The following is a 13421-nucleotide window of genomic DNA, read 5'->3' as shown; positions in this document are numbered from 1 at the left end:
GGAAAACTGAGCAATTTACTTCCGTAGAGATACCACCTTGGGAACCCAAGGAGGGGTGGCTGTGAGTCAGAACTGACTCGACAGCCGTGAGTTGTTTTTTTTTGTTCTTAGTAAAAATAAATTAATAGAGTAGTAATAGGGATTTGTGGTACACTGCACTTCCCAAGATGGCCTCAACAACATCTCCCATCCCATGTGTTCTTCTGTATTGTGACCTTGCCCACATCTAGGTTTATCAAGCAGTGGTACTTATCTCCTCACCCCTTGAATCTAAATAGGAACTGTTGCCAGTGGAATGTGGGAGAAATAACACAGTGTTAATTCTAGAAATAGCTCTTAACTGGCCTAGAAGCTTCTACTTCCTCCCTCTTGGAACCCAGACACTATGCTGTGAGATGTCCAAACCACGTGGAGACACCACATGTAGGGGTTTCCATCTATACCCTAGTTGAGCTCCCAGCCAACAGCCATCATCAGTGAGCCATGTGAGGGAGCCAGTTTGTCCTGGTCCAACTGAGTCTCAAATGCCCGACAACATCACATGAAATAGAAGAACCATTTCATTGTGCCTAGGAATATACATACTGCCTAGCAAAATACATTGATTGTTATTTTAAGCCATTAAATTTTAGATTGGCTCTTATGCAGCAATAGATTACTGGATCAGGATTTGTTATGTAACATTAAAAAGAGGACAAGATGAGAGAGACTTACATCACTGACTTCATCCTTAACCTTGCGCACATGAAGCAACATGGGAGTATCATGAATTGTGGTGTAGCCTCTGGGTTTAGCCTTGTTGTATTCCAGTTTATAGAGTATCTGAAGGAGATTAAAAAGCAGAAAGACACATTATGTTTCTCAATTTACAATGTAGATGCAATTTTTGAAAAAAAAAAAAAAAGTATAAAGAAAAGAGAATTCTATACTCAACAGGTCTTTCATGCTCTCTGTTAAGGCCCAGACTGAGGTATCTGCCAATTTGGTTGGAATAATTCTTTCTTAGGAAAGAAGTATCCTGTGCATGGTAGGACATTTAGTCTCCCTGATGATCTCTCACTACGTGGCAGTAGACTCCCCCAGGCGTTGTGACAATCTAAAAAACCCTCCCCAACACTCTTGTAAATGCCCAGAGTTTGAATCCATTCAGTGATCCTCGTACTTACATCACTGATTTGTTTGTTGACTTTTGTAGTCCGTAGGTGTTCTGGAGTGTCCACAACTGAGGTGAATTTGTCTTTTGATTTTTCATAGTTTTTCCTGTACTTGATCTAAATTTTAAAGAGAAGCAAGATTTAGTAATAAGAAATAGAATAGAGGGCTTTAGGGAATCAAGTTTTCTTCTTGAGTGAAAATTATGTATGCATAGAAAATTATAGGATTATTATATGTCACTGATGTAGGAGATAGTGTTGTGGTAGCATTCTCTTTAAATTCTCACTGCAAATGTTTAATAAAAGTCTGTAATCAATGGCAATAGTATAATGCAGTGAGCAAATAATCAAAGAAAACAATGACATCTTAAAATGTCATTTGATCCATTTTAAAGTGTTTTATACACATGGGCCCTGAGGCTCAGAGAAGTTAAGAGACTGACCCAAGGGCACATATGTCAAGTGAATCTCAGAAGCAGAACTAGAATCTTATTCTCTGCATTTTGTCCAATACTGATTCACTTATAACACATTGCATCCAGTATGTATGACTCTTAAAGGATTTTCCCATATCAAAGATCAAACAGATGTAAAAATATGAGATAAAAGAATGAATCTCAAGAATTTATTGTATTTTAAGTTGCATTTGTTTTTGTCATTTCTAGGTCACAAGAATTTTTTCATGCCCATAAGCTGTTCCAAGCAGTACAGATACAAGGAGCCAACAAAATTTCATGCATAACCATTTGATAATCATATCAGGGAAAAGAAAAAGTTCAGGCTAGCAGAATGTTCCTAGGCAGAGCTCATTTCCTTTACTTCACATGTTGATGTGATGGCAAACTAAAATAATGAAACAAGTTGCTAGTGCAAAATACTGATTTAAAACTTCTTTTCATCTTAAAACAATGGTATTTTCATAATAGTGTATCTGGTAGTTAACCAATCACCACTGTTTGTTGCTGTTAGAAATTTACATTTCATTCAGTGATGGAAAAGCAGTAGTATGTATTTCAATGGGCCTTGCAGGAATAAGGTATTCTTAACAGCAATGTTACAAGTGTGTATGAGAATAGATAGGCTGGAAAGTTTCCTTTAAGAACCTAGTAAATTCAGTATCAAACTCAAGAAGGGCCATGGATAAGTAAAATATTCAAAGGGCTGCATTATAACCTTCATTTCTCCCAAATGGTACAGTTGTGATAATTGAGCAGTAGAAAATTTAGATTAGAACATCAAATATTAGATTTATCACATGTTATTGCATTTACTTATCCTCAATCACTAAGGACTCTATTTCTTTGGGGCAAATACTGAAAAAAAATATATAAATTAATGTTATGTCAATTTGGAAAGAAAATTTGAAAGTATCACAGTCAATCTTACTAAGAGTTTCAAAAGTGTCAAGTGGTGGTCCATGGCCACTGCACAGGTGATGGCTGCAACATCATCACACCTGGCCACATCCAGAGCTCTTTTACAAGGAATGAATTATCTGTGCACCTTTGTCATAGGAGACCAGCATGGAGCAGGGCAGGGAGAGGAAATCAATGAAAGCATGAAAGTGAATGCACCCAAAGGTTCCTAAGTCACCATCTTCACATCACATCAGACATTACCTGGCTCCACATGTGTGTATTGTAGAGGGCAGTCAACATATCTGGACGCAGAATTTCATTACATCCATGTCGCAGAAACATCTTGGCACTAGATTTATATTTTTTCTGTCCATGCAAAGAGCAGTGAAGCACAAAAGAGACTTATGAAGACAAAAAAGAAACATGGCTCTATATCCCAGTCACCTCTGAGTGAAGAGATGTAGGCAGACATACTTTCTCTCCTCACGTGTGTGTGAAGACACCAAATATAATGCCAAACAGAATGAGTTGCAGTTAACTATTCACAGTCCTTGCCAATTAGGAATGATACAGCTAAGTCACTTATGTTACTTATGTTACTACCAAAATTTCCTTATAAAAAAGAAGACATCATAGGAATAAAACAATATAGTAAGTAAGGCAATTCTTTTTTTTTTTCCATTAGTTTGTTTTTCTGTTTTTTGCTTTTGCAACTCAAAATGTAATTTGACCTGGGGAAATTGCAGTTTATAAATAGGCCCTCCAGAAGGAGAAAAGGTGGGAGGGCCCCACCTTTATTTTTATCTTCATCACAGCACAAGTGAGGACACATGGACTGGCACACTCAAATAGCTCATGGGCTTTTTGGGTGGCTAGACAGAGAACTTTGAAACAGAACAGTCCAATATCATAGGCAGAACCTATGACATCCTTGCAGCAGACGGGACGACATCTTGTGAGAAACTCGGAACACAGTCCTGTCTCGGCTGTCCGGCCAACCCCAGCACAGTACCTGGCTGATCTGTTCGTCTGCGGTCTTAGCCAGCAGATGTCTAGGCTCATCGACCACCAGGTGGTATTTATCTTTCCGCTGCTCATAATCAGCTCTGTATTTTTTCTGCTCAAACATCATATCAAATTATAATAAGAGTACAACTTCAAGAGTACACAAAAATGTCCCACTCCAGACAACTAGAACCATGTCATTTCTAGAAGTAGGCTCCCAAAGCATTCAGAGTCACTAAAACAGGAAGGCAAGGAGAGTCAAGTACAGGATGAACACCTAGAGAAGCCTGGGCCTTGGGATATATCTGCTTTAGAGCACTGAAATGATAGAATCTGTGATTAAATAGTTTCCATCTTTACCTATGATGCCACTAACGATGTTAGATTTTATGGAATTTTACATTGTATTTAAAATAAGCTACAGATATGCTATAGGTTTACTATCTAAGGCTATGAGAATCAAAAAGCATAACTGATGATAAAACATCCCCAGACAAACTCTGAGTCTCCTAGTCTAGTTATTTTACTTGATTATAAAAGAGACCTGGAAATCCAATGAGAAAGAGAAAAATAGAAACAAAATATGTCAAGATTGTCTTCCTGGGAAGACACTGACGGTGATTCTTCAGTGTTGTCCGGTCTTGGAATCTAATAAAAATGAACTAAATCAAGTTAAATGATAACAAAGTCATATACTGAAACAAATATGCCATTGAACACATTTTCATTTTTAGATACATTTTACTAATTTTGTAACATTGCTTTTGACCTTATAAATTCTTGGAAAATAGGAAATTAAATATAAACCCATTCAAGCATACTTAAATTCATACTTTGAGTATTTCGGTGATCTTGAGCTAAATTTAACTTTAATTATTGCAGAGATAGTTCCAGGAAGAGCTGGGTAGAAGACAAAGGAAAATTTTTGGTGGAAAATAGATATTTTTTGTACCAATGTATGTGGGAGTAAAAACAGCAACCCCCTTAGGGGTGGCTCAACCAGCCACTGTTATATCAGGGCCTTGGTAGGAGATACTAAAATAACCTCGAACTTATGGGCCTCCCAGACCTTCACAATATTATTTTAAGGAGTTCAACTGATAGTAAAATCCTTTACCTCCTTGGTCTTATCACTAACAGAGCCATGATGCCCTGTGTCAGTGTAAACAGAGGCACAGATGGCTGTGGGCTCTTAAACTGCACTGGATGGTCCCTTCACTTGTTCTTATTCACGGTTTTTGCAGAGCACACTTTATGGTGACAGTCTTTCCAAATCTAAGTAAATCAACACTTAGAATGGCTTTCTTGTCATTTTATGTATTTGATTTTAATAAAATATTTCTACAGACCTCTTTAGGAAACGAAATAGGTTTAATTGGAGCAGGTCAGACATACCTCATTCATCAATTGAGTTGCATACTTGAAATGCTTATTGATTGGAGAGTCAGCAACATATTTGAAATCTGACTTCGTCCTTTCAAATACCTCTTTATATTTATACTAGAGAAATAGAAAGTGATTATTTTGCAGGCTGTGATTATCTTAAGAATGAGACATATCATTCATTTTATCATATAATTGTGTCAATGAATTCATCCATAGAGCTAACAAGTATTTGATGAGTTCTTACTCTGTTTGCCAGGGCAATGAAGGGTAGACTCACCTGGATGTCTTGAAAACTAGCCTCAATATATATACAAGAAAATAGCTCCATTGAATGGATATCAAACATCTATTTTTTTACTAGGCAAAACATCCTAATCAATTTCTTCTTTGTTTCTATTATTATAATGATTAGTTTTTACTTTGAGGGTATTTACAATGTACACTTGAAGAAAATTTTTAGGCCATTAATTTGAATATAGTTTTCTAGAAATTCATCAGATAATCATAATTTTTTGAGCAGGGGTTGGCTAACTATGACCTATAGGCCAAATTTAGCCTACCGTAAGTTTTTCAACAGTTCCATGAGATAAGAATGGTTTTTACAATTTTAAGGGGTTGCAAAACACAAATAAAAAATACGGGATAGACCAAATGTGGCCCACAAAGTCTAAAATATTTAGATCTATTTAGATCCTTCTCAGAAAAAGTTTGCCAACCCCTGTTTTAGAATTCAAAGGAAGCTCATCCAACTGCTTTATTTTGTAAATAGGAAAATGAGGCCCATAAAAATTAAGTAATTTGCCTAAAATCCAACTTTATGTTTGCTATCTTATCAGCTCTAACAGGTAAAATCACCCAGTGACATACAAGTAGAGAGGAATTCTGGAAGAGCCATGTGTAGTTGTAATGAGATGACATAATTCAAGTAAATGACTGTGGTAGTTAAGTTGTGGGTCATCTTGGCCAGGCCTGGTTTTGAAAGGCTGGGTAGCTGGATGTAGTTATTCCCCTGATGAGATTGCTAATCAACTCCCTGATGGAATCTACTGGAGCTGCTGAGTAGCTGACTTAGGGATGTGGTCTGTTTCCAGTAAATAAGAAGCATTGAGAAAGATCTCTGCAGCTTTTTGGCAAGTTTGGATCCTGCATTTAGCCAAGTCATAAGTGAATGGCCTGCCATGTTGCCTGCCAATCTTGGGACTGTCTTTGGATTTGAACTAGTGGCCTACCATGTTGTTTGATAATGTTGGGACTGTGACATTTTATTCATTGACCTTGGGTTTGTCATCTTCAGCAACCAGCAGCTGTCTGAGTTAAGACACACCTCTAGCTTCAGTGGGCCAGAAGCAAGAGGCAGAGCTGAAGCTCAAGGTTGGGGGCCTTCCCCCAGCCCCTAGAGCTTGGCACTTTGAACTTGGACTTCTAGCCTCCTAAATTGTAGAGTATAAACTCCCATTTGTTAAAGCCACTCATTTGTGGTATTTTCTGTTACAGCAGCACTGTTGTTGTTGTTATGTGCCGTCGAGTCAACCCCGACTCATAGCGACCCCTCCTTGGGTTTCCGAGGCAGTATCACTACGGAAGTAGGATTGCCCAACCTTCCTTCCGAGGAGTGGCTGGTGGGTTTGAACCGCCAGCCGTCTGGTTAGCAGGCAAGCACTAGAAATAACCAAAACAATGACTATAGTCAACAAGATCAGTACTAAACAAGTTCTTAAGAAGAGTGAACCATTGTGTTCACTCCAATCACATTGTGTTCATTCCAATCACAAGGTCTAGAAGTAAGAACATGGATGGAAATATGAAATGCAAATTTTTCACTTCTAATCCTTTCTGTGGGCAGAAGTATAAGTTGAATGGATGTGAACATTCTCCTTGAGTAGATTACCTTGCTGTAGAGCGTCTTGTTCTTTTCAGCCAGAGTAAAGTCAGGGGTATCATAAGCATAGCAACCAATGCCCTTCAGCCACGTCAAATCTTCTTTATATTTTATCTGGGAGAAGAAGAATATCATCAAAATGTTTTAAGAATCTATCACCAAATACTAGGATCTGTACAAGTGGGACAAACAGAAGCACTGACCCCTGTAGTATATGGAATAAGAAAGTGTTAAAATAATTACTTCAAAGTAGTTTCTAGTAATACTGATTTCTGCTTATTTTATGATATATTGTTATATAGAATACAGAACTTTTTATTTTTAATACTAGTTAAAGCAATTCAAATTTAACAGGCAAATTTTCTAAGTGTCTCATTAGCTTGGCAGCTGTAATTTTGTACAGAAAGTTGAAATTTTTTTCTAAATGAGCATTGTTATAAGCCTTAATTGCTTCATAAATTGTCTTTTCAGTTGATTAAAAAGAAGCTATTTCCTAAATGAGTGATAAAATTTCCAATCATGTAATATGATAGCTTATATTTAGAAGAAAAATTAGAATTATAAATTTTAATATATTCTTCCCTTACCCAAGTTGAAATTCACTCATTTAGTAATGGAGCTTTATGATTTAAACATCCATACAAGATCTAAAATCTAGTTAGGTGTTTAATCAGTTTTTATGCAGTATTTGATTTCATAGCTCATATGGGAATATGAATTTATATGTAAATGTAGAAGATTTCAGGACTCACATCACTGACTGCGTCGGTGACTGCCCGGTGATGGAAATGTTCTGGACGATCCGGAATGGACCTCCAGATTCCCAACTGGCTCATGTAGTTCTCCTTGTACTTCACCTGTGGTAAAAATACAAAGGCAGCTAGCTCTAAAGCCTTGCCCAAAGTTAACATAAAAAAGTCTGTCTCTAGCCAGACAGTTTAACTAGAGGATGCTAAGCTAAAATGATGATGGGTTATTTAGGCAACACAAATAGAAATATTTAGGGACGTACCTTACTGATGTCATCCGTGACTTTGCGATGATAAACAATATCCAGAGCGTCTTTCACAGTGTGGTACTTCCCTTTGGTCTTTTGAAATGTTTCTTTGTAGCGTAGCTGGAAAGAGAAAAAGCATGTGGATTATTACTATTAAATCAAATAAATGAGCTCTTTTAAGCTTGAACTCTCTTGAGTTTCTCTCTTAGGCTTCTTATGAATAAATTTAAAAGGGATTTAAAAAATCATTTCAGGTTCCTGGAGAGAAAAAGGAATAAGGGAAAAACTAATGACATCCAAATAAAGTATGAAGTTTAGTTAAGAAACTAAACTCGTCCGTCAGTCTGTCAGTTTGATAGGCTCAGATATGGCAAGGATTGTGAGGCTGACACAGGACTGGGCAGTGTTTCATTCTGTTGTTCATAGGATCACTATGAGTCAGAGCCGACTCAACAGCACCTAAAGTCAGTTGTGACAAAAGTATCCTGCTCAGGGAAAGGTGCTAACAAGAGGAGAAATTGGGTGTGGAGTATGCTAGAACTCTCTGTACCATCTTAACAACTTTTCTGTAAATTCAAAACTATTTTGAATAATATGTTTATTTAAATATGAAACACACAAACAAAAGGCTCATTTAAGTGGAGAAATAAACCAACAAACCTAACCTTATTGAGCCCAAGACACATTATGTTCATGAATAGAGGAGAAAAATTTAGCTTCTCACTCTTGGTATTAAGATGCCTTTTCCACATAGAAATCCTGAAATTGTATTTAATTGTGATCCTAATCAAGAGAAGACAGTTCTGACTTTAACCTAAGAACATCATGACAGATTCAGCTCATCTACACAAGATGGGTATCTCTCTAAACAGTCTACTTTTGATGTCAAATTGGTAGCTGAGCAAATACATAATGAAAGATGTCTTTTCTTTGACTTTGTTACTCTGTTTTTCAAATAAATAATCCCATAAAATCATTTACCTCTTTATGTGGGGAAAGCCACAATAGATATGTTGAACTAAATGCCAGATACCACCCTTGTCACACTGAACTATTTTAAAGATTAAGATCATCAGTATTGGCACTGACAGAGCCAGGGATGAGGCTGCCCTCTGGGGCAAATTTCACTGTGTGGCCACCCCCATAACGTGTTCTTACAGATTAAGCTTGGTTCCAAAAAATATCCAAGGGTAATCTTGAAGCAGTAAAGATTGGGATGCCCCAAGTAGACTAAAAATATCCCAGGGGATAGATTTTAAAAGAAATATATAATTTTTTCAGTGTATATGTATGTATGCATGTGGCTTTTTGCTTATTCAATGTGGTTTAAATTTTTTTTTTAACTATAAAATACATATCACAAAAAATCTGTTGTTTCAACCAGTGTTAAATGTACAATTTACTGACATTAATCACATGTGTCACGCTCTGCAACTATCACCACTATCCAGTTCCAAAAGAAAAAAAAAACACAGAAACAGAAACCCACTACCCATTAAGTAATAGCTCAGGTTATATTTTAAACATTAACTAGTATTGTCTTCTTTCCAACTAGCATGGTCTCCTCAGATCCAAATGACATTTCAGACAAAATCATGGAACTGAGATATTGTTCCAATTTGCTGTACCCTCTCACCTTTCTGCTTAGGGATCATTACATGGCCTTAAGATTATTTGACAACTTAGAGCAATATTGTTAAATTGAGTGTTTATGGGGCTGGCTTGAACTTTTAGCTCAGTTCAAGTAGCAACATATGCAATCAATCCTTCTCTGGGGGCTCTGATTCTGGTAATGGGTACAATGGATTTGGAGTTGGGCTTTGAGACACAAAACTGGTAAGGACTGGCCATCCATTCTTGACTAATACCATATTTTCATTAACAGGAAATCTAATTGCCATTAAATGGCAGCATTTTCCTTGATCACATGGTACAGGAAATGAAAGTCTGCACATCTTAATTCTAACCAAAGTTTCATTCACATGATTTGTGTCTAGGCACTGAAGAGAAGGCAAGGAAGAGACGTTTTCTGAGTGTCAACCATGAGCTTCATACTGTGCTAGCAATGGCATGCACATTATCTTGCCTAGTCTAATTTAATTATCACAAACATCCTCATTCCACATATGAGAAATCAAAGTCACAGAAAAATTAGGTAAATTATATACAGCACAAAAGTGACAGCATCAAGGTTTGAATTTTTGTTTGACTCCAAACCCATGATTTTATGGCTGAGTAACAGTTAGTTGACAAGAATCCCTAGGAAATGCTTCCAAAGAATATAGGTAAGGATCAAGGATCTTATTTTTACCCAGAAGAGCAACAAGAAGAACAACAGGCTTTCAGTATCTCTCACTAATATCCTTAGCTACTCTGCCTGATTTTATAATGCATTGTTTAATCTTATTTTTTCTTTTTCCCCTTGATCTTGTGGGGCATGACTTTGTACTATGGATTTATGACTGTAACATCTTAAGTTTCTTAGGTACTTCAGTCACGGCTCTCTGTAAGAAGAAAGAAGGAAGAGATGCATACATCACTGGCATTCCAGTAAGCTTTCTTGGCTCTGATGAGGATTGGTGTATCTGGAACTGGGGTGTACTTGTCCTTCATTTTCTCATATTGAATCTTGTACTTTTTCTGAGGAATGAAATGGAAGAGAAAGACTTCTTAAATTCAAGCTTTCTCATCCCTCCCAACTCACAACCCAGTCAACTGAGTATTCAGTATTCAGCTGAGGAACACAATGTACCATATCTTTGAAAAGAACAGCCCTTCGTTCTGTGTTTTGCTAATGCTACGCACAGTTTATAACAATGGGTTCTCTGATCAGAGGAAACAGGTGAAGGTTTTAATAAAGGATTTTTTCTTTAACCCAGTGCCTCATTGCTGAATTCCCACCTTACCTCGCTGACCATGTCCTTCACTTCTTTAGCATGTTTCAGGGCTGTGGTCTGGTTGCCAGCATGGTGATGGGGTCTTTCTTTGGTAGCAAGTTCAACGTACAGATACTAAATAATCAGAAAATGGCCATGAGATGTTATAGAGATGAAATATTTAGTATTCAGTCCTCTTTATTCATTTCTAGCCCTTAAATGGGAACAGCATGTTTACTTGCTATTGTCTTGTTTTTGTTGTGTGTTTCTTGCTTTTATTTTTGGATGTATGTGTTTCTGTTCATCTCTCTCTCTCTCTCTGTATCTCACAGTTGGAAACACATATACACTCTCCAGTTAACCAATATGCCTACTGGTGATTAAGCTTAAATCTAAAGCCATGTGATAAAAAATGTTGACAGAAGAATGAGATGGTTCTATGAGAGCCCTCAAGATTACTTTTTAACTTTTGTCTGAATGAATGAAATGTGGTTTAATCTGTTTTTGGACAACAAACAAGTCTTATGGAATTTATCAAGCCATTCCTTTTCACTACTTGGAGTCCACAGACTACTCACTCAATGACAAAATTTGTGTTAGCACTTAGAAAAGAAAACATCGGCGGTTCACGTAAAGCACAGCCATAGTTAAGATGATGGAAAGAAAACGGCTTCGTGAAGTGCAATGTCAGTGTGCATGAAGCTGCATCAAGGACAAGCAAGTGTGAGAGTCTGATTCTGACCAGGAGTGGTCAAGCACACACAGGGCCGAGTGTCGCAAGTTTATGAGTCTTTGTTAGTGATGATCTTACCTGGCTCTGAAGCTTCTGCCCTCTCTTGGCTCTTAAAAGATCAGGTGTATCAGGGACTGAAGTGAAGATTGATTTTTGTTTATTGCCTGGAGCTCTGTACACCAGCTAAACATAAAACAAGTTGTTACCATCATTTCTGCTTTATAGTCATGTTATGTTCTTTGCAGATGCTATTATTGCTTACTTCAAAGAAAAAGTAGGGGCCTTCCCAACAATCACAGTTTCTGCCCAGTAAGACAATAATATGTTTACCTCTCTGTCCCTCCTTTTATTTGTTTCTCCTTCTGTCAACATAAGAGTCATTCTGTGGCCTGTCCAGGATTCAAGCATCCTGCTGCGCTCTTGGTCCCATTATTGCCTCTTTCTCTTTGGACTTTGTTCCAGCAATTATCCCCTTCCCTTCTACATCTCCAGACCTTTCTGTTCTCCCAGCTTCCTGCTTTTATCTACCAACAGGCTCAAGTCCTTCCCTCTATTAACTCTTTACCACCAGCCAATGGGCTAATTTTTTCTTGCATAGCTAAGCAATCTATGTTTCTTGCTCCTTTTCCTCTCTTTTGATTAATTTCTCAGGCGATAGTTTGGCTTCCACCCAACCACGCCAATGAAGCCACTCTTATTAAGACTACCAAAGGCTTTACAAGTGCCAAATCTGAGAATCCCTCTCCACAGGAACCAATCCTGTTCAGAAGTTTCCATCCTAAACTCCCTTCTCTGCCTTCCATTCCACCATTCTCCTTCAGGAGGCCTCTGATCTTTCTGGGCACTTTGGTCTTCCTTTGCTGTTTCTTTCTTTCTTTCTTTTTTTTAAGTTTTTATTGTGATTTGGGTAAAAGTTTTACAGAGCAAATTCATTCTCCATTCAACAGTTCATACACATTTTCTTTTGTGATAACTACAATCCCTACAATGTAGCAGCTTTCTTCTCACTTCCTCCCTGTGGTTACTTTTTCCCTGTGTCCTTCCTTTCTATACATTCCTGCCCTCTGAGCTTTCTCTCTGTGCAAAGGCTGCCCTTCTGATGTCCCATGACTGTTCTGAGGAGTGTACCTACCTGGTGTAATTGTTCACCCGTAGGCCTGTCTATTGTTTGGCTGAAAGTCAAGCAATAGAAGTGAGTTCATTTTTAGGCCTGAAGGATGACTAGGGGCCATAGTCTCAAAGGTTTCACCAGTCTTTATCAGACCAGTAAGGCTGGTCTTTTTTATGATTTTGAGTTTTGGTCCACATTTTTTTCCCCACTCTATCTAGGATCTCCATTTTGATCCCTTTCTGAGTGGTTGGTAGTGGTAAAGAGGACCATCTAGTTCTTCTGGTTTTATGGTCATGTAAGCTGAGGTTCCTATGGTTCACTAGTCCCTTTGACTAATTATTTTCCTGAGTCTTTGATTTTCTTTACTCTTCTTTGTTCCGGATTAAGGGAGACCAATAGTTGCATCTTAGAGGCTGCGTGCAAGCTTTTAAGAACCTAGCTGCTATTCACCAAAGTAAGAGGTAAAACAAATTTTTGTGTAGTATGTTATGCCAATTGGAGCTGTGGTGGCATAGTGCCTAAGGCATTTGACTACTAACCAGAAGGCTGGCGATTCAAACCCACCAGCCAATCGGTGGAAGGAAGACTGGACAATCTACTTCTGTAAAGATTTACCACCTCAGAAACCCAAAGGGGGTCGCTATGAGTTGGAATCAACTCGATGGCAGTGAGTTTGGTTTTTGGTTTTGGTAATGCCAATTGAACTTGATGTCCTCTGTGACCACAATCTCGAGCCCTCAGGCCCAGTGACTTACTCCCTCAAGGTGTTTGGTTGTGGCTAAGAAGTTATTATAACTTTGTCTCACTGTTAGCTCTATTACATATATGTTGTTGTTAAGTGCCGTCGAGTCGTTTCCGACTCATAGCGACCCCATGCACAGCAGAACGAAACACTGCCCGATCCTGCGCCAGCCCCACAATC

The 13421-nt window shown here is 37.9% G+C and overlaps 1 protein-coding gene across 1 annotated transcript in view; it reads right to left on the bottom strand.

Moving 5' to 3' along the window:
- Window positions 1-13421, bottom strand: part of NEB (nebulin) — a 260540-nt gene that overhangs the window by 49915 nt on the left and 197204 nt on the right. The window contains 11 exon segments of the mRNA XM_042783652.1: window positions 715-822; window positions 1167-1271; window positions 2774-2878; window positions 3525-3629; window positions 4913-5017; window positions 6792-6896; window positions 7535-7639; window positions 7795-7899; window positions 10315-10419; window positions 10686-10790; window positions 11467-11571. Coding sequence (XP_042639586.1) covers window positions 715-822; window positions 1167-1271; window positions 2774-2878; window positions 3525-3629; window positions 4913-5017; window positions 6792-6896; window positions 7535-7639; window positions 7795-7899; window positions 10315-10419; window positions 10686-10790; window positions 11467-11571 — 1158 coding nt within the window.

Source organism: Orycteropus afer, unplaced genomic scaffold (assembly GCF_000298275.1).
Source record: "Orycteropus afer afer isolate SDZICR_OR568_19922 unplaced genomic scaffold, OryAfe1.0 scaffold00023, whole genome shotgun sequence".
NCBI classification, from domain to species: domain Eukaryota; kingdom Metazoa; phylum Chordata; class Mammalia; order Tubulidentata; family Orycteropodidae; genus Orycteropus; species Orycteropus afer.
This window is presented reverse-complemented; position numbering and strand designations above follow the sequence as displayed.